Raw genomic sequence first — 21629 nt, forward strand, 5'->3', positions numbered from 1 at the left:
TTTTTAGCACACAAGGTAATACTTTTAACAAGAAAGTACTCTTTTAAAGATTCATCAGTCATAATTAAGGACCAGAACAGAGAGTGATTTTCTCTGGCTGTAGATTCTTTTATGTGAAGATGTCAAATCTGGTCAGAATTCTGAGTTACCAAACAGTAGTCAATATTCAGAAGATGTTCTATTTACTGTTACAAGGGCTACGTGTTTTAGAAGACTAAGTCTCACTCTTGAGTGGGACTTAGGTACTTTTAAGTTCAAATCAAAGTGGTTTTCAGTGGTTGCTTCTAATAGATCTTCTGGGAGACTAGCTAGCAATTTATTAGCTAAAGAGCAAGGAGTTTCCTCACTAATATAGATTATATTATTCTTCTCAGTGATCCACAACATTTTTTTCCCCACCAGACACCTCTGCTAACGTGCTGACGTGCTCTCAATAAAGTGCAGACATGGCCTCTTCAGACTCTGAGATGGCTGTTTTTGGGGAGGCAGCTCCTTACCTCCGAAAGTCAGAAAAGGAGAGAATTGAGGCCCAAAACAAGCCTTTTGATGCCAAGACATCTGTCTTTGTGGCTCATCCTAAAGAATCCTTTGTGAAAGGGACAATCCAGAGCAGGGAAACAGGGAAGGTCACTGTCAAGACTGAAGCTGGAGAGGTGAGCAAAATTCAAGCTTCAGAGCAGCATTTGATTCCCACTCTGAGCTGTTAGCTGACATACAGCGATCCTTCGTCTCCTTGGCAGACCCTGACCGTGAAAGAAGATCAGGTCTTTTCCATGAACCCTCCCAAGTATGATAAAATTGAGGACATGGCCATGATGACCCACCTCCACGAACCCGCTGTGCTGTACAACCTCAAAGAGCGTTATGCAGCCTGGATGATCTACGTAAGTACCAGCAGCAGTCTTCCTCTGGGCGGCTAGGTGGAACTGCTCTGCCAGGCTAAGTGGAAGCCAACGTTCTGTCTCCCTTCCTCGCAGACCTACTCAGGTCTCTTCTGCGTCACTGTCAACCCCTACAAGTGGCTGCCGGTGTACAACCCGGAGGTGGTGTTGGCCTACCGAGGCAAGAAGCGCCAGGAGGCCCCTCCACACATCTTCTCCATCTCTGATAACGCCTATCAGTTCATGCTAACTGGTGAGTGCTTGATTTCCTTTGAACTGCTCTTGCAATTGACTCTCTGTAGAGGGAAATGTAGGGTATTTTCTGGAAATATGGTGCAACACTTAAAATATCGTGTGTGTGAAATTAATGGAAGTAAATGTAATGGTCTGTGTGAGCTGAGTGTCTGTGTTCCCATTAGAATCAATAACGACCTGGACCTAATGAAAATAATCTAGAAGGAGTAAATTCACTGGAAAGAAGACACCTATTTTCTGGTGTAGACTTTACTGACTGTAATGGGATCTTAGATATATGCATAGATTTGTGTATCTTAATCACTAAGCTGGCCTCAGCTGGAGAGTGCAGAGTACAATAATATCACACATACCTTATAAACGATGTGTATACGGTCAATTCAAATTTGCAAGCATCACTGCTAACAACTAAAACAGAATATCTCTGCATTGAATAGGTACATAAGCTTCCCTTGATTAGTATGCAAATGGCATTCATGATGGAAAAGATGACCCAGTGGTCTAAAGTACATACAGCCTTTAATGATCTATGTAACCCCTACACTGATCTATGCAATTGTAAATCAATTGCACCTTACAGTGAAAAGTAAACCTCAGAAAACAATGTGAAGGAAAAAAAATAAACCTTTTAGCATTTAAATTGAATGGCTTTTAAAAAGTTCTTTCTGCTTTCTCCTCTTCCTTCCACTTCTTATTTTCTCTTCCCTATGTGTGTATTGAAATCAAAGATGTGCAGGATTTTAGATCTTCTTTTCCTGTTCTTTTGTTGCAAACTGGGAAATAGATCCAGAATGAAAAAATGAAAAATTAAACTTGTCTGTGTATGATCTCAGGAATACATAATTTCTGTATGTATAGGGGTTCAAAAAAAAAAAAGAGATGAAAAATAGTGAAAGAGGTTGGTCAGACATTTCCGTTGTTCATGATGCCTCCAAATTTCCATAAGATTATTCAGGAAAATTTTACCCTCATGCTGTCAAAGCCCAACCTCAATATTTTTATTACATGTACTTACAAGAGAGAAAGAACTGGCCTGATGAGAAGACAATATCCTGAAAGGCATAAGACTACAAAAGCTACTCTGAAGTGACTAATCCAGTTGATAATACCTGAAGCTGGGATCATCAAAAGTACCCACTAGAATTCCCAGGGCTTTTCACTCTCTTATGTCCCTGCATCCTCTGGAAGCTTCAGTTCATATTTTTATCCTAGTTTAGGAGTTCTTTGTTATTCATGAGGACTAGGAAAAGCTTTCTTATCTCTGTCTTTTCACAGATCGCGAGAACCAGTCAATCCTGATCACGTATGTACACTCCCTGCTCGGGTCCCTGCGGGGCTGTCGGGTGCCAGGGGACCTCCTGCCTGACCACACGCTCTCTGCCTCTCTCTTTGGTTTGACAGCGGAGAATCCGGTGCAGGGAAGACTGTGAACACAAAGCGTGTCATCCAGTACTTTGCAACAATTGCAGCGAGTGGGGACAAGAAGAAGGAAGAGCAGCAGTCAGGCAAAATGCAGGTGAGACAAGAAGAACAGACTGAATCTTCAACGTGCAATTGCCATGTCAGCTAAACGCTGTAACTGAATAATTATCATCCTGCAGGGAACGCTTGAGGATCAAATCATCAGCGCCAACCCACTGCTGGAGGCCTTTGGAAACGCCAAGACCGTGAGGAACGACAACTCCTCACGCTTTGTAAGTTGTTGCTTTGAACAAAATCCCTCCTGATTATAACAGTAGTGATGGGCTAGTGCTATTCTCACATAAGGAGATGGCAATGAAATGCATCTAGGCCGAAATGCTTCTTTTTCCCCTTAACAGGGCAAATTCATCAGAATCCACTTTGGGGCGACAGGCAAACTGGCTTCTGCCGACATTGAAACTTGTAAGAGACTCTCCTGGCCTGATCCCATTCCTGCTAACCCTCCCCAGTACTTGTGCTAACTCTGTCATACTGTCCTTGCCAGATCTGCTGGAGAAGTCCAGAGTCACTTTCCAGCTCAAGGCAGAAAGAAGTTACCACATATTTTATCAGATCACCTCCAACAAGAAGCCAGAGCTCATTGGTAGGAAGATCACTAACTTTTTTGAAGAAAGATCACTGAGCAATAGCTCATTGTGTCATCTGGAAAGCCAAAGCAAGCTTGTTTTTCCCCTTTTATTGCTTTCAGACATGCTCCTCATTACCACCAACCCTTACGATTTCCACTTTGTGAGTCAAGGTGAGATCACTGTTCCCAGCATTGATGACCAGGAGGAACTGATGGCTACAGATGTAAGTAACTTACCAAACAGGTCATCTGGTGGATAAGAGCCCTGGCACATATACATTTATTTTACTGTTTCTGTTGCCAGAGTGCCATTGACATCCTGGGCTTCACTGCTGATGAAAAGACTGCCATCTACAAGCTGACAGGGGCTGTCATGCACTATGGGAACATGAAATTCAAGCAGAAACAACGAGAGGAGCAGGCAGAGCCCGATGGCACAGAAGGTATCAGCAGATTCAGCAAACTTTCCAAAAGAGATTTTCACCAAAAGAAGGACTTCCGCAGATTTTAGGCTTTAAATATGCAAAAGTGTAAACTAAAAAAATATTTGTTCAATGGCTAGATGACAGTTGGGACTAATGATACCAGTAATTTTATAATGTGACTACTTAATAAATACGACATCTGGTGTACCGTGCCAGGAAGCCAGGAAGCATGGATGTAAATTCCTGTAACATTATTAGTCATATTTTTGTTGGAATATATCTTGCAATCTCTGCTGTATTGTGGAGTAGTGAAGTGGTTCAGCCCTAACAGGATGGGAAACTGTGCTCCTATTCACCCTCACCTATTGGGGGGAACTCTGATGTGAGATGTTCATTTGATTAGTCTCTGTCATAACAGGAAGTACAATCCATGCTTCCAGCTCTCCGAGTGATGAATCTTCTTGCTATACGACTAGAAAGAAAGTATGAAGTCCCACAGTCATGCCTGAAAAAGGATGAAAGCAACGAGTTCTCTTGAAGAACATTTGTAGAAACCAAAGCTCAGAAAGTGTTGTAGACTCTAAATCCTGAAGACAACAGAGAAATTATCTTTGTAGCTTTGACTCAGACATTTTTGTGTAACTCTGTAACAGTGAACACTGCTGTTACTTTTGAGACAGTCCCTCAAGGACCAAATTTTAGGAATTGTCCAATATTTATTTCTGTCTCACTCTTTTCTGGTGTTTAGTGGCTGACAAGGCTGCCTACCTGATGGGTCTGAATTCAGCTGACCTACTCAAAGCGCTGTGCTACCCCCGAGTCAAAGTGGGGAATGAATATGTGACCAAGGGTCAAACTGTGCAGCAGGTAGGAAAAATGTGGCAACCTGGAACATGCTTTGATGGTTCCTGTTGATCCTTCTCTGCTGTCTATAGTAACCTCCAAACCTTTCTCCTTGCTCTAGGTGAACAATTCAGTGGGCGCTCTGGCAAAGGCTGTCTATGAGAAGATGTTCCTGTGGATGGTTGTTCGTATCAATCAACAGCTGGATACCAAGCAACCCAGACAGTACTTCATTGGTGTCCTGGACATCGCTGGCTTCGAGATCTTTGATGTAAGGAACACAGTTTTCCTAGCAATTTCATAGAAGGACAATTGAGAGTAAAGGGAATTTTGAGGCACATTTTTAATAGAAGTTAGTATCTTCCTACACTTATTTGCAGGGCTTTTGGAATCACCTTTTTTAATCCTGCAAAATAATAATAATAGAAAACTAATGTCCTAATTACACTGAATTTGAAACCTTCTCTCTTTTCTAAATGCAAAGCCTATCCTAGAGAGAGCGCATAGGAAAACTACACAGGAAGAGGCCTTGTGTTTAAACTATCACCCATGATGAATTAGGATTACACAAGAAAACACCTTGCTGTTATTGCTGAACCTTGAAAATGTTGCATGTCTTTTTATGTCTGGCAGTTCAATAGCTTTGAGCAGCTGTGCATCAACTTCACCAACGAGAAACTGCAACAGTTCTTCAACCACCACATGTTTGTGCTGGAGCAGGAGGAGTACAAGAAGGAAGGGATTGAGTGGACGTTCATTGACTTTGGGATGGACCTGGCTGCCTGCATTGAGCTCATTGAGAAGGTATCCTTCCTGTTCAAGTGTTGGAACTTCCATACTTGCCAAGACACATACTTAAGAAACGTGAGAACATTCCAGCTTTTTCAAATATATACCCTGTGAAAATGACAAGAGGGTGGAAGTGGTTTTGGTGCTCATACTCAGATATCAGGACTTTTGGTGAGAGTATACATTTCCAGATTACAAAATGAACTGTCATGCTCTGTAAGTACCTATCAGTAAAGAAGTTTTATGGAGAGGATAGTATTTTGCAATGTTGTATTTGTAATTTTTTCATCAGCAAAGGCATTTACACAAGTTCAAATGAAACAGCAACACTGGAAGAAGTTGACCCTTAGTTAATTTTCTGTGACTTATTGTCATGAAATGCACGGGAACAGCTTTCTCTTCTGACTCCAGCAAGTTTCCAACCAAGGAATGTCTCCTTTCTAATCTATTTCTCCCTCTTGCCTGTTGTAATGTCTTCCAGCCCATGGGCATCTTCTCCATCCTGGAAGAGGAGTGCATGTTCCCCAAGGCAACTGACACCTCTTTCAAGAACAAGCTCTATGACCAGCATCTGGGCAAGTCCAGCAACTTCCAGAAGCCCAAGCCTGCTAAAGGCAAGGCTGAGGCCCACTTCTCCCTCGTGCACTATGCTGGTACAGTGGACTACAACATCTCTGGCTGGCTTGAGAAGAACAAGGACCCCCTGAACGAAACTGTCATTGGGTTGTACCAGAAATCATCCGTGAAGACGCTGGCTTTACTCTTTGCCAACTATGGTGGAGCAGATGCAGGTCAGCTCTGTGAAAACTATTTTCAGTGTGGGACAACGTTGACATAGAATTAAAGCAGTAAACACTAAATATTTAAAATTGTTTTCTGTTCTATAGTCTCAAATATGAAACATCTGTATTTTAATACTTTTTTTCTTTTCTTTCATTTGCAGAGGCTGGTGGTGGCAAGAAAGGTGGCAAGAAGAAGGGTTCTTCTTTCCAGACTGTCTCAGCTCTTTTCCGGGTACAGTACTGCATTTGTTATCTCTTTGTAATATGAAGAAAGAGGGTGAGCTAATATTATATTTGAAAGGGCTATTTTGCATTGCTGTAACAGTGGTAGAATTCTTTTGAAATTCCACATCAGGTATTCCAGGATCAATTTCAATATTGCTAATATGTTGTGTTCAAAAATAAGCATTCAGTCTTCAAAGATCATGAAAATCTAATCCTTTTTTTTGTTTGTTTGTTTGGAGGGGGTATTATTCAGATCTTTATATTTTTATGTCTTTGGGACAGACTAGAGCTATGATTTTTTTCCAGGATCAATTTCAATATTGCTAATATATCGTGCTTAAAAATAAGCATTCAGTCTTGAAAGATCAAGAAAATCTGACTTTTTTTTTTGTTTGTTTGGAAAGGATATTATTCAGATCTTTATATTTTTATGTCTTTGGGTCAGACTAGAACTGTAATTTTAGCATTCCTGCACTTCTGTGAGATTGATATGTTGGGGAATTGAGAGTCTCCTTATAAACATTCTCCAAGGAGATAGTTATCTTATTTGAAAAAAACCCACTTTTTAAACTTAAGTAGATTGACTTTCGAAGGTTGAACATGAAAAACCTATAAGTTAATTACTTTGTGTGAAAGTGTGAAATTTTGTATTAGTTTCCACTGGATCAATAGCAACATAGTAGTATTTCAGTCTTTAAAAATGGTGTTCAATGTCTTTAAATAGAAGAAATATTTGGTTTCTGTGGCTTTACCTAAGTGTTCTGAAACCCAGCTAATTCTGAGATTAAACTTGTAAAGTCATTACCATGGGCTTGATGTGTCAAACAATGAACATGGGCAACTCACATTACCAACTGGTCCCTCTAGGAGAATTTAAACAAGCTGATGACCAATCTACGGAGCACTCACCCCCATTTTGTCCGTTGCATCATCCCAAATGAAACAAAAACACCTGGTAAGACGCTCAAGAAGAAAGACAACTTCCTCTGATACAGCCATTCCCCTCTGCACTGGAAACTGTGGTATTCATTTATGCTCTGAATTGCTAGGTGCCATGGAGCATGAACTGGTACTTCACCAGCTGCGGTGTAACGGTGTGCTGGAAGGCATCAGAATTTGCAGGAAAGGTTTCCCCAGCAGAGTTCTCTATGCTGACTTCAAGCAGAGGTAAGGGCACTGCCCTTCTCAACATCATTAAAAGCAATGTTGGTTCATTCATATATGTTCATTCAGGCTGGGCACTGTTGTCAAAAACAGCTATGTATGAGCTGGTGGGGTCCATTAGCTAGTGTGTGGTGGTTGGGACAAAACAACCTTATCTTCCTTTTTCTCTTTTCACAGATACAAGGTGCTTAATGCCAGTGCTATCCCAGAGGGACAGTTCATTGATAGCAAGAAGGCTTCTGAGAAGCTTCTGGGCTCAATCGATGTGGACCACACCCAGTACAAATTTGGCCACACCAAGGTACAAACCTTCCTTCACTCACTCGCTGCCTGTCTGTGCTTTGCTCTACCTGACAGTGATGTGTGGCAACATTCCCTTTCTCAAGGTGTTCTTCAAAGCTGGGCTGCTGGGACTCCTGGAGGAGATGAGGGATGAGAAGCTGGCACAGCTCATCACTCGCACACAGGCCAGGTGCAGGGGCTTCCTGATGAGAGTGGAGTACCAGAGAATGGTGGAGAGGAGGTAGACATTCCTCATCTTCAGTTAAAGTCACTGTACTTGGGGGAAAGTGTTGGCACTCATCATGCTGAAAATGTTCAATGCACATTTTAATTGTGCTTCAGGGAATCCATCTTCTGCATCCAGTACAATATTCGTGCATTCATGAACGTGAAGCACTGGCCCTGGATGAAGCTGTTCTTCAAGATCAAGCCCTTGCTGAAGAGTGCAGAATCTGAGAAGGAGATGGCCAACATGAAACAAGAGTTTGAGAAAACCAAGGAAGAGCTTGCAAAGTCTGAGGCAAAGAGGAAGGAGCTGGAGGAGAAAATGGTGGCTCTGCTGCAGGAGAAAAATGACCTGCAGCTCCAAGTGCAGGCTGTGAGTTTATTATCACCATTAATTTATCGCTCAGAAAAGGGGTCTATACATTCACGCTGTTCTTTATGAAACAGAAGGTTAGACTATGGGAGACTAAAAGTCAGATATTTCGTGAATTATCCATTATATGTATGTGAAGTTGAGGAAACAAGCGTCTGGCAGTGGCACGGTGAGCACTCCGACAGTGCAAAGAAGCAGGGACCTTCAAGTGGGAGTCAGTGCTCTTGCCTTCAGAGGAAGGAGGCAGATATAGCTAGCCAATATGAAATACTCAGAGCAAAGTTTTGCCTGAACCCCCAACTCTGTCTGAGCAGGTGAGTCCTGCAGGGGGTATCTCCATCTCACCAGGATGTAGAACAATGAATTCATTTTGGAGCATAAATGCAAGCCAGAGTTGAAAGTGGTACTTGTGAATTCAGGTGCAGGAAAAACCATCCACCCTTTGCTCAATAACTATCAGTTAATTATTCACTCAGTAATTGGGAAATACAGCTTCAAATCTCTCCTTAGTCTAAGAATATATAGACACAGAATTCCTGTTTCCGAGAAGAAGTCACACCATCCAGGGGGGTTTCTTCTTGCCTCAGTTTTTAATTACACAAGAGCTCTGTATACTTTAGACTTAACTGGTATGAATCAGGGTCATAAACGAAATTTATAATGAAGCCAAAGTTTTCAGGTTTTTTTGAACATTGTAGTTTTTTGCATCTCTAATCCAGATTTTATGTGGTAGCTCCATTACAAGCAACATCCTGTGGTAGCAAAATCATTAATATTTAAGATTGAGAGGTCTGGCTAAGAAGTTATCCTTATTAAAAGAACATTCCTTTCCACTAAAAGCCATCTTTCCATAATGTACTTGTGTTGGGGTCCCCAGCCTGGGGGGCACAATTTAGAACAGGTCAGACAGAAGCTTTATTAACTATAAACACAGTGAGAGAACATTCAGACAGCATCTCCCCCTCTGCTCCACTGTTCTCTGCCAATTGATGGAAGAGACCTGACCTATATACTGTATCAGAAAAAAAGAAAGTGGTGAGGAAAAACAATCATTTCAATGTTAACAAAGCCAGGTATCCATCCTTGGATGGATAAGTAGCTTGCTAACGGCAACAATTCTAAGGAATCAAACAGTAAATAACATGACAGTATGGAGAAACTGGGTCTCGGTGGAGCTTTAGGAATGGCACACCCAGTGTTATCTTAGCTAAGAAGCGGGGAGCTGGAAACAATCATGGACTGTTAGCTTTTAGTTGAAGGGAATATTCTTTTAGTAAAGATAACTTCATAGCCAGACTTCTCAATCTTAAATCTTAATAATTTTATCACCACAATCCTATGAACTTTGTAGACACACAGCACTTCACAAAATAAAATATTGCTTAAAAATATACACAAAAGTATTGATATTCAGATGTAACCTTGCAAAGGCATCTTAAGCTACTCATTAAGTTGCCTAAATTACCAACTAAAAATGTACTTAATTACCCAGTTATTTGAACATTCCCATAGAAAACAGGAACCCCATGTTACCTGTTTTCCCTAGTATATGGAGAAAAATAAGTATGCTATTGGACTTTCTTGTAAGATATTTGCCTTTCAAATTCATCTGGAACAAAACAAATTCATTATACCAAAAGCCCACCAAGGAGTAAGATGATGTGGTGATCAGCTGAAACCAGCATATGCCACTCCAGACACAGGATGGAAGGATGACACACAGGTAGCTAATTTACAAGGGTAAGACCCCTACTTGTGCAGGCAGCAGTCACAATACATTTAGAGAGAGAGTAATCTTTTTTCTATTAAATTATTTTTGAGACGACCAGACCCTTTACTCCCAACATAATAATGGATTCAGAAGGATTCAGTTACAAAAGGAAAGGTATTGAATACTGCGTTTGTGAAGAGAAATGTCTCCAAGCCCTTTCTCTTCTAGGTAAATGACAAATTCTCACACCTACCACATCTGTGAGATATTTTTAGGACAGAGAAAAAAGTTTAGGAATCAATATTGTTTCCAACACAGAAGCTAAATAATGCATCCCAGGGGAAAAAAAAAAAAAAAGAAAAAAAAGATTAAAGTTGCTCGAGGAGAGGCCACCTTCAGGCCAGATTTTAACACACACTTACATACAAAAGTTCAGAAAACAAACCAAGAAAATCTGTGTCTCCCCACCAGGAAGCAGATAGCTTGGCTGATGCTGAGGAAAGATGTGACCAGCTCATCAAAACCAAAATCCAGCTGGAGGCCAAAGTTAAAGAGGTGACTGAAAGGGCTGAGGATGAGGAGGAAATTAATGCTGAGCTGACAGCCAAGAAGAGGAAACTGGAGGACGAATGTTCAGAACTGAAGAAAGATATTGATGACCTTGAGTTAACACTGGCCAAGGTTGAGAAGGAAAAACATGCCACCGAAAACAAGGTATAAGGCAGAAGATGTCACTCTCACAGAAGAGCCCTCTATTTTGTTATTCAGTATGAAGGTTTTAAACAACATTTTTTATCTGCACTCACTCCCTTCTTCTCAAAGGTGAAAAACCTCACAGAGGAGATGGCAGCCCTGGATGAGACCATTGCCAAGCTGACAAAAGAGAAGAAAGCCCTCCAAGAGGCCCATCAGCAGACACTGGATGACCTGCAGGCAGAAGAGGACAAAGTCAATACTCTGACCAAAGCCAAGACCAAGCTGGAGCAGCAAGTGGACGATGTAAGCACACAGGCATAGAGCAAGAATAAGTCCAGGTACGGAGTTCGACCTGGCTGGCAGCGCACTGATGGTCTTGTTCTTTGTAGCTGGAAGGGTCCCTGGAGCAAGAGAAGAAACTGCGCATGGACCTTGAGAGAGCTAAGAGGAAACTCGAAGGAGACCTGAAGCTGGCCCATGACAGCATAATGGATCTGGAAAATGATAAGCAGCAGCTGGATGAGAAACTGAAGAAGTAAGTGTAGCTGTGGGGCACCTGAGTGCTCGGCTGGTGCACTTGTCTTCTTCCTTTGAGCTCTAACATGGTTTGCTTTGCCCAAAGGAAAGACTTTGAAATCAGCCAGATCCAGAGCAAAATCGAGGATGAGCAACTTCTGGGCATCCAGTTACAGAAGAAGATCAAGGAGCTGCAGGCAAGTCTCTGTTCCTTCCCCTCTTTCACCCAGTCTCAGGTCAGGAAGGAGGAGGGCACGGGTGTGAAGGGTCCCTAATGTTCCCCAGGCTCGCATTGAGGAACTGGAGGAGGAAATTGAGGCAGAGCGAACTTCTCGGGCAAAAGCAGAGAAGCATCGGGCTGACCTCTCGAGGGAGCTAGAGGAGATCAGCGAGCGCCTGGAAGAAGCAGGAGGGGCTACCGCGGCTCAGATCGATATGAACAAGAAGCGTGAGGCAGAATTTCAGAAGATGCGTCGCGACCTCGAAGAGGCCACGCTGCAGCACGAAGCCACAGCTGCCACCCTGCGGAAGAAGCATGCGGACAGCACAGCTGAGCTTGGGGAGCAGATCGACAACCTGCAACGAGTGAAGCAGAAGCTGGAGAAGGAGAAGAGTGAGCTGAAGATGGAGATTGACGACTTGGCCAGTAACATGGAGTCTGTCTCCAAAGCTAAGGTACAGAGCTTCTGTCAGGTTACTGCCCTATGATACGTGACCTGATACATGATTTTGAACCTTCTGATTGCATTTTGCTATCACACACAGTTGCATTGTTTTTCAGCATGAGAACAATATGCTAGAATTTTGTGGTTTATTTACATGTATTTTACATATAGGCAAACCTGGAAAAAATGTGTCGCACTCTGGAAGACCAGCTAAGTGAGATTAAGACAAAAGAAGAGGAGCATCAGCGCATGATCAATGACCTCAATACTCAAAGAGCTCGTCTGCAGACAGAAGCAGGTAACATGCCCCCACACGCCTCTGGAATGGGAGAACCTGTAACTGAAGATGGCAGGAAAAATAGTGCTGTTTTACTCAAATTGGTCTATGCTCTGTAAGCTGGTGTACAGTGCTTTAAAGATATATTGATTTAGTATTGCTTATTAAATGACAGTCTCTCTGTAAAATTTCTCAGGTGAATATTCACGCCAGGTGGAAGAAAAGGATGCTTTGATATCTCAGCTATCCAGAGGCAAACAGGCTTTTACTCAACAGATCGAGGAACTAAAGAGACATTTAGAGGAAGAAATAAAGGTAAAGGGTAAAGGTACTTCCTGTAGGGGGCTTGACCTTGGATTCAGATTCCATTTTCTTTCAGGATATTTCCTACTCTCACATAAAATCTGTATATGTTAGCCATATCATTTTAATGCCCCTCTCTAAACTATAGGGACAATTTTGCCACCTCCCACTCTAGTGTGGGAAGAAAAGCTGAGCAGGGCATCGCCTCCAACCTGGATACTGAGACAGGGAAGGACAACTTTAGGTCTTTATTTGGATCAATGATAGCGTATTAAAAAAGTTTGAGTTATATCTAAAAAACTGCGTTTCTTATTCTACTTTTCCGTAACAGAAGCTGAAACTTTAGAACATACTTAAAAGGATTCAAAAATTCCCAGCTTTATAGTTGTGATTTAGAGTTTACCCATCATCTCTCCTGAGGTAACATTATAGATTCTGATGAATGAAGCGATAAGAAGCAGCTCAGAATATGGAATCAATGTACCTTTTTTCCTTGGGCTGACTTTAAATGTCAGATTCAAAGAGCTTTCAAAAACTGTCCCTAAGTTAGCATTCTACTGTCTCACAGGCAGTTCTATGTCCCAATACCATTGTCTCCCCAGGCCAAGAACGCCCTGGCCCACGCCTTGCAGTCTGCTCGCCACGACTGTGACTTGCTCCGGGAACAATATGAGGAGGAGCAGGAAGCCAAGGGGGAGCTGCAGCGTGCCCTGTCCAAGGCCAACAGCGAAGTGGCCCAGTGGAGAACCAAATATGAGACAGACGCTATTCAGCGCACGGAGGAGCTGGAGGAGGCCAAGTACGTGGGGAATGTGGGAAAGCTGGCAGAAAGCAATAACAGAAACTTGAAAAGAGCATTGAGATGCTGAAAGGTGAAAGCCCAGTAGCAGGTTGGGGAGGAGGTATATGCAACAGAAATATGCACTATAAAGGGTGTGGTTTTGAAAAAGACAAGGCAAAAAGGCTACATGCGGAAGAATGCAGGAGAAAGGCAATGTGTGGTGTGTGCAGAGGGCAGAGGGACAGCTAGACCCGGGAGGAAAAGAATGAGAAGAAAAATAAGTGGCTGGGATAGGCTCTGCACTGTGTGCATGGGGACCAAATACTGCAAAGTGCCTCAGCACTGTGGTGAAAGTGAAAAAAAACGATGATGTCCAATTTAGTCCCCAGTTATGAGTTGTGCTTATCTCCTCCCAGGAAGAAGCTGGCACAGCGCCTGCAGGATGCAGAGGAACACGTTGAAGCCGTCAATGCCAAATGTGCCTCCCTGGAAAAGACCAAGCAGAGGCTGCAGAACGAAGTGGAGGACCTGATGATTGACGTGGAGCGATCGAATGCTGCCTGCGCAGCTCTGGATAAGAAGCAGAAGAACTTTGACAAGGTCTTTTGGGCTCCAGACCTGGGGTTCCTGGGCAGAGCATCCCCTCCTCATTGCCACATCCATACTCACGCCCCGTTTCTCTTCAGATCCTGGCAGAATGGAAGCAGAAGTATGAGGAAACGCAGGCTGAGCTGGAAGCCTCCCAGAAGGAGGCTCGCTCTCTCAGCACGGAGCTGTTTAAGATGAAGAATGCCTATGAGGAGTCCTTGGACCACCTGGAAACGCTGAAGCGTGAGAACAAGAACTTGCAGCGTAAGTCCCTGGCCCTCTGCTCCTGGCAGGGCTTTCTCACTATGCACCACTACCCACCGCTCCACATGGGTCTGTGCCTGCAGGTCTGCAAAGCTGCCTTTTACGTTGGTGTGGCAGGGCCCTTCCCATTCTGCTCTGTGCCTGACCATGCCCTTGGTCTTTGTTCCCACAGAGGAGATTTCTGACCTCACGGAGCAGATTGCTGAGGGAGGAAAGGCGATTCATGAGCTGGAGAAAGTCAAGAAGCAGATTGAGCAGGAGAAATCTGAAATCCAGGCTGCCTTGGAGGAAGCTGAGGTACATGCCTGTAATCACTGGGGTCTGCAGTAAAAATAGGAGCAGCGGGGAAATATGGGTAAAAACTGCTTGGTCCCCGTCTGTTCTGGCTGGGGAGTGCAGCCAACGGAGATTTCCTGAAATGTTCTGTAATGGCCTAGAAAGCAAGCAGGAGCTTCATTGATGTTACAAATGTTTGTGTCCACTTGTCCAGGCCTCCCTAGAACACGAAGAGGGCAAGATCCTGCGCCTCCAGCTTGAGCTCAACCAGGTGAAGTCTGAGATTGACAGGAAGATAGCAGAGAAAGATGAGGAGATCGACCAGATGAAGAGAAACCACCTCAGAATTGTGGAGTCCTTGCAGAGCAGCCTGGACGCTGAGATCAGGAGCAGGAATGAAGCCCTGCGGCTGAAGAAGAAGATGGAGGGAGACCTGAATGAAATGGAGATCCAGCTGAGCCATGCCAACCGCGTGGCTGCAGAGGCACAAAAGAACCTGAGGAACACACAGGCAGTGCTCAAGGTGCGTTCAGCAAAGCTACAGAAAGAGAAACGACATCCCTGACATTTTTGGCACCCAAGCTCACACTGCCGCCTTGCAACTTCTCTTGCCTCTTTTACAGGATACCCAGCTGCACTTGGATGATGCTCTCAGGACACAGGAGGACCTGAAGGAGCAGATGGCCATGGTGGAGCGCAGAGCAAACCTGCTGCAGGCTGAAATTGAGGAGCTACGGGCAGCCCTGGAGCAGACGGAGCGGTCGAGGAAAGTGGCTGAGCAGGAGCTTCTGGATGCCACTGAACGTGTGCAGCTCCTCCATACCCAGGTAAGGGTGTGGTGCAAAAGCAGTTGTGTTGACACCTTACAAACACAGAGGGCTGCTATCTAGCAGAGGATAGGGCAGGACAGTGGTCTAGAATGGCCTCTCTGCTGCTACCCACAAGGAAAGGCATGCTGAGAGCCCATCACCTGAGCCCACCACTGACATTTTGTAAAGAATGACTTTAAAAAGAATTCCAGATTTTGAATTGCAAGCTTGAAGAGTAAAGACTTGGCTCAGACTGTAGGTTTGGGACTGCAGGCCTCAGAGTACAAGTCTTGCAATCTCTCTTTACACAGAACACCAGCTTGATCAACACCAAGAAGAAGCTGGAAACAGACATTGCCCAAATTCAGAGTGAAATGGAGGATACGATCCAGGAAGCCCGCAATGCTGAAGAGAAGGCCAAGAAGGCCATCACAGATGTGAGTTGGGGGCTCTTTTCACTGCTGGAGATAAGTACCTTCTCCGCAAACTGTCTGCAGCCCCAAAATGGCTTTGACCCTTTGCTCTCATCAGGCAGCCATGATGGCAGAAGAGCTGAAGAAAGAGCAGGACACCAGCGCCCACCTGGAGAGGATGAAGAAGAACCTGGACCAGACGGTGAAGGACCTGCAGCACCGTCTGGATGAGGCTGAGCAGTTGGCACTGAAGGGAGGCAAGAAGCAAATCCAGAAGCTGGAGGCCAGAGTGCGTAGAGCTTTTATTTGTGCATGAGTGAACATGTCACATAAGCAGCCAGCAGGGAAGCTCCAAAGATGGGCTTCTCATTGCAGGTGCGAGAGCTGGAAGGGGAGGTTGATGCTGAGCAGAAGCGCAGCGCTGAAGCCGTGAAGGGTGTGCGCAAGTACGAGAGGAGGGTGAAGGAGCTGACCTACCAGGTAAGGCAGGAGGCCTCTGCGGGCTGACAGAGTTTTCTCAAAGCCAGTGAAATTTTGCACACACCATCCCCAAGGGCAATTGTAAACCTGACGTGGTGGGAAACCAATAATTAATTGTCTTTGCTGCTTACCAACCACTCTAGTCTGAGGAAGACCGAAAGAATATTCTCAGGCTCCAGGATCTGGTGGACAAGCTGCAAATGAAGGTGAAATCCTACAAGAGACAAGCTGAGGAGGCTGTAAGTATTGCTTGTAGTGGTAACAAACATCACTTTCTGAGGAGGACTACAAATCATATCGTAAATGAATATCAGTTTTTTGAAAGCATAGAAACTGGTGAACAATGATGGATTTCAAGTGCAGGGAAAGAAAGGTCAGTCATCTGGGAATGGTTTAGCGTGTGCCTACAAGAAACTCCTCCTTGTAAATTTCGTAAGGAGTTGTTACCCATGAGAAATTTAACTACTCTAGGAACATAATCCTGGGAGTATGGTTGACATTGCTTTCTTTTGGCCAGTCTCCTGTCAGAGAAAAACTAAGGAATGTCCTGCAATCTTTGTTTTACAGGACAGACTTACAAACATGGCTCACAACCAGCCTTTCAGCTGATAAATTGAGTCAGGTTCTTTCCTGCATAGACCAGTATAGACCTGTTTTGCTGTCCTATGATGAGTGAATGATTTGTGAGAGAGGCATGGATGGGTTCTAATTGACTCATGTCTGTGAAGTTCTTCACCTACTACGAGAGAGTGAAGACCTAGGATACTGAGCCAGAATAGGAGACAAAAATGCTTAGCTGATCTGCTGAACTAGAAATAAGTTTCAATTTCTTCTGCAAAGCAACATTCTTCATAAGACAAAGTGATGAGATATGTGACTGCAGACAGTGGCTGGAAGAGGAGGGTGGATTGTGGGGAGTGTTGTGTGGCTACAGAAGAAGAAGGAGATGGGCAGTTACCCGACAGTGCTGTCACAGCAGACATGGAGGAGGAAGGAGAAGCTATACTCAACTAGTGGGGAGTGGCAGGAGGGGGCAGGTACTTCTTCCCTGAGGATACCATATACACTCACCTTTGGGGAGTATACATGTTCTTTCTTGGTGCTGCTGCTCTTTCTTAGCCCTAACCTTTGAGTGTAAAGGATAACAAATTGAAGCCCAAACAGCTTTTTCTTGATAGCTAAAAACAGAGACTGCTGTGCTGTCCATCCCCCTCTCCACATTTCAGAGGGCAGAACGGCGATAACAATTCAAAAGCTGTTTTAGTTGGTTTGGATGGGATACTCTAAAGCAAGGGAGGATGAGGAGATCTGTGTGAGGCTTCTGGATCATCATTGGTAGGTGGGAGATAGGAGGTCTGTGCTTTACAGAATTATGTTCAAACCCTGTTGTGCTCTGTCTACAATGGATCTTCTAAAAAGGGGAGGATGAGGAGGTCTGTGTGAGGCTTATGTGTAAGCAGTGGTGGGTGGGGGACGGAGGTTTGTGCCTTCCCCCAGGGAAGAGCCGCAGCCCCGCAAGGCCGAGGCGCAGGAGGAGTGAAACCCCTGCCCTGGGCTCCTCACCACCGACTCCTTCTCCCCACACAGGAGGAGCTGTCCAATGTCAACCTCTCCAAGTTCCGCAAGATCCAGCATGAGCTGGAGGAAGCCGAGGAGCGGGCTGACATTGCAGAGTCGCAGGTCAACAAGCTCCGAGTCAAAAGCCGGGAGTTTCACAGCAAAAAGATAGGAGAGGAAGAGTGAGGATGTCATGAGGCAGCAAAGTGACCTGAGGGCTGCACAAAATGTGAACCTCTCGGTCACTTTCTTCTGCAATTAGTCTTTGTACCCATATCAATGTCTAGACAATAAAGACTGTAGATCCTCTGCATACACAGTATGAATAGTGCGTTCTTTGTGTTTTTTTTTTCTGATCAAGCTTGGGATATTGCATTGCAGAACAAGTTTTCTTACTTTTCCTGGCTGGGGGAAGGGCAATGCAAGGGCTAGGGAAGGGCTAATGCAAGCTCAGGACTGAGGACTCGCAAACTTAGAGCGTGGCCATTCCTGTGGAGACTACTGATATCCAGCCCATGCTCTCTTCCTTCTGCACCAGCTCCTTGCCCTGCCCTCGCATACTCTTAATGCTTCTCCCGTTGTCCTTGCAGCACAGCTTACTTCCCATGTGAGAGGCCAGAGAGGGTGATCCCTTTCGTTTCTCCTTTCCCTGCTTTTGTTTGTGATCCTGGCAGTCACAAACCCTAAATATCAGTCTCCGAGTAAGTTATCAAAAGTCACAGAAGCACCATGAACGAGTCCCTTGGCAGAGGCGATTTTCGGCACAGAGAGCACTGTTGCGACACATCGATAGTGCCCCTAAATTGTGCCATCTCTCTTACCTTAGATTCCCGCAGCTGCTGCCACCACCTGCTCCTAGTTTCTCTGCAGCGGACAAAACACTGAGTCCTGCCTGGGGTGATGGGCTGGAAGGACTGCCCCTTAGAGCCCCTTTCTCACGCACGGCGTGGCACCAACACACCTCCTCAACACATCACCTCGAAGGTCAGCCTTGTCACCTCTTGCACAGCAGGCTGCACGTGGCATTGCCTGAAGCAAGAGACAAGAAGGAAACTGATGGGTGTACCTTCCCATTCCTTCCTCACATACCCGTACCTCGCTTTTGGCCTACCTACAGTCTAAACAGCCAATAGATTTTGGGGAAGAAGGGAAAGGGATGAGGCAGGAAGGGAAGGGGGAAATTGTCAGACGCTTTCTCCTTCATTCAGACCCTGACCTGAACAGCAGAGGCACGGTGGGCACGTACAACTGCAAAGTCTCATGTGCTCTATCAGCCGTCTCAGCTGGATTATTTCGATGCATTAAGCCTTGCCTCCAGTTTGGGTGAAAGACACATGGACAGTGCCAAGGTATGTTAAAGACAAGCCCGCAGATGTCTGCCTAAGCTGGTGTTCTCATAGAACCAACAGCTCTTGGCTTCCAGGTAACTTCTGTCCCTTATTTTCAGGGAGACCCCACAGCCTTGGAGGATTTTCTCAGAAACCTCAGAGCCTGCAGGGCTGTGTATACAGTGAATCAAGGACAGGTTAGGTAACTGAGGGCTATTAAGTTAATTTGGAAATCCTTCCAGCAATATCAACTCACACAATTGCACCCACTGTTGCAGCACTGCCTGTCTGAAGCGTTCACCGCCAGTCACCCCAGCTGACTCCAGGCTGCAGGATCCCTTGATGCAGACCAATGCGGAGTGAACAAGCAGCACATTAGAAGCGACTGAGGAGTGAGGTTCAGCTGGCGCTAGAAGGAAACAAGAAGCAGACTCAGGAGCAGAGGCCAGGGTACGTGTTGATGTTGAAAGCTTGCGACAGTCCACAGCTTTCCACCTCTGTCAGCTGTACAAGCGCTAGTATTCAAAAGCAGAGGTGGGTCCTCCATGGAGCACTGAGCCTAGCAGGGCCGCAAGGATGGGAGTGGGGCTGGTGTGGTGGGCCGAAGGGAGGCAGGCTCTGCAGCAAATGGTTGTGCCCAAACCTGAGGCAGGTAGCCCCCGAATGCTTTCCCCCTTGATTTGCTTACAGTGTTTTCAAGGGAGAGCTTGCCAGTGGAGCTCCTTGGGGTGATGGGAAGTGGTAAGGACTGCCACTGTCTGCTTGGTCTAAGCTTGTAGAAGTCAAGGCCAGAGGCTTTGTCTACAAATAGATGCTCACGCTGCTGGGAAGTTGCAACGGACAGCTCCATGGCTGTACACCCATGACAGCAATATCCAAAGGGCTCCCACCTTACCTGGCTCCCAAGTGTGCAGCCCCACCAGCGCACCAGCTCTCACAAGGACGTCCAGCCTGCTTCCAGCGGCGCTAGCGAGCGCTGGCGAGCAGAACCTCTGCCAGTGCTGTCTGAAGAGAGCAACGGGAGATGGTTCTTTAGGAGCAGACCTCAGTTTTCAGTCCCAAGGACTTTAAGCAAGCTACCCAACACCTTGCAGAGATGCCAGACTAGTCCTCCCTTCTCAAGACACTGCACAACTTTTCCCCATGGCTCCCTAGCAGACTTCCAACTTGTTCATCCCTCCTCATCTCCTGCAGTCTTTCTCCTTGCCTGACAGCATGCATTGGTCTGCCACCCCACAGCCAGGGTCTCTTGTGGTGAGCCTTGCCTGCCCAAACCCGCCTATGAGCTGACTGCTCCTCTTGGGTGGCTTGAGAATCTCTAGCCACACCTGCAGGCTTCTCCAAAGCTTCAGGTGGCGCTGGGTAGAGTCTAGGTGGCACACAACATCTCATGAGTGTCCCTGTTAGCTGTAATGGCTTGTACAAACATAACCTTCTGAGACTCCCTGAAATCCTGCTTTACAGACCCTGCACCATCCTTTGCCTCACATTGCCTCCACCGTGGAAGCTTGTGTCATCAGAATGAAGGAACGCAGCCAGCAAAGCCAGGCATAGGGAAGAGAGAAGGCGGCAGGCGTGAAGTGGAGCGAGCAGGCTGATGGCTCCTGGCCACACTGGTAAGTGTGACACCTGGAGATAGTTTCTTTGATGACTTGTACAAAAGAACTGTCACAAAGGGCATCGGTGGGAACGGACAGGCAAGTCACTGAAGAAGCAGCTCTCGCGTCAAGGGTATAGCTGTGTCCGTTCTGCCCTACCGTAGCCGCCTTTAGACTCTGGTTTGCAAAGTCAACTGTTTCTTCCTCTAGCCTCCTGTGTGTTTCACTTGCACGCAGTTACACACCCTCTGGTGTCTCTCTAGCTCTCAAGGATGTGGTCGAACATAAAGCAGGCAGCTGCGTGCCCTAAGCTCAGGGACAGGCGCACACCCTCAGGCAGGACTTGCCGTAAGCACGGCTGGGCAGTGCTGATGGGACTGAGGCTTGGCCTGGTGTCCCCAGCAAATTCACAGCTCCCTCCTGGCCCCCCGCCTCCTGGGCTCTGAGGTCCCACCAAATCGCCCATCAGCCTTCACAAGAGTCATTCCCAGAGGAGGAGACAAGGCTGCAGAGAGCTTTGGAGATTGCCCATGCCAGCAGGATCAGCCCCTCATTTGTCTCCCTTCATCCTCAGTGTCAAAAGCTCAGAATAGCCCTGCTCTTGCAAGACTCCTGCGTGGGGTCATGCCTGTTTGTGGAGATGCCATGCTTCCACTAATAGCACTCGAAGACATTCCTCGGCGGGTAGGTTGCCTTCTATATCTCAGTGCTACGTGCTGCCGTGGAGGAGCTGGACAACTGTGTTGTGTCCTAAGATGGCCGATGCTATTCTTATCCCAGAGAAACTTGCTCCGGCACAGCTCCGTTCTCAGCTGAAATGTTAAAAATCAGAAGCAGGCCCGAGCGTGCTCTCCTTGGAAAGAGTACAAATCAAGAGTGGCCCCAATGACACTGTGCCAACCAAGGGCCTGGGTGCTCGCCATGCCCTGCTGGGACGTGCTGCCCCATGGGGAACACAGCAGCTGCCCAGGTACTTCCAGCGGTCAGTTGGGGCTCAGTTTGGGGTGGATGGGTGCATCACTTCTTTTGTAAATCAAGAAATGAAAAAGGAGGGCTGGGCTGTAGATCTGAAA

General features: G+C 45.7%; 1 protein-coding gene across 1 annotated transcript; it reads left to right on the plus strand.

Annotated features, from left to right (window-relative positions):
• The first annotated feature begins 446 nt into the window (after nt 1–446).
• LOC104014557 (myosin heavy chain, skeletal muscle, adult-like) lies at nt 447–17872 on the plus strand. Its single transcript, XM_087751337.1, has 38 exons — nt 447–653; nt 741–884; nt 978–1134; nt 2412–2439; nt 2538–2652; nt 2738–2830; nt 2957–3020; nt 3103–3201; nt 3307–3410; nt 3491–3629; nt 4360–4478; nt 4576–4725; nt 5088–5258; nt 5725–6034; nt 6187–6257; nt 7118–7205; nt 7300–7417; nt 7592–7715; nt 7801–7937; nt 8039–8294; nt 10477–10719; nt 10828–11004; nt 11091–11236; nt 11324–11414; nt 11503–11892; nt 12054–12180; nt 12356–12474; nt 13065–13261; nt 13660–13843; nt 13930–14095; nt 14268–14392; nt 14586–14894; nt 14995–15198; nt 15492–15617; nt 15712–15882; nt 15969–16073; nt 16217–16312; nt 17661–17872. The coding sequence occupies exons 1-38, from the start codon at nt 447–449 to the stop codon at nt 17814–17816; spliced, it is 5826 nt and encodes a 1941-aa protein (XP_087607463.1). The 3' UTR covers nt 17817–17872.
• Nucleotides 17873–21629: the final 3757 nt, after the last annotated feature.

The sequence above is a fragment of the Nipponia nippon genome, unplaced genomic scaffold (genome assembly GCF_047370975.1).
Source record: "Nipponia nippon isolate SJK-2023a ecotype South Korea unplaced genomic scaffold, ASM4737097v1 scaffold_14, whole genome shotgun sequence".
NCBI lineage: Eukaryota > Metazoa > Chordata > Aves > Pelecaniformes > Threskiornithidae > Nipponia > Nipponia nippon.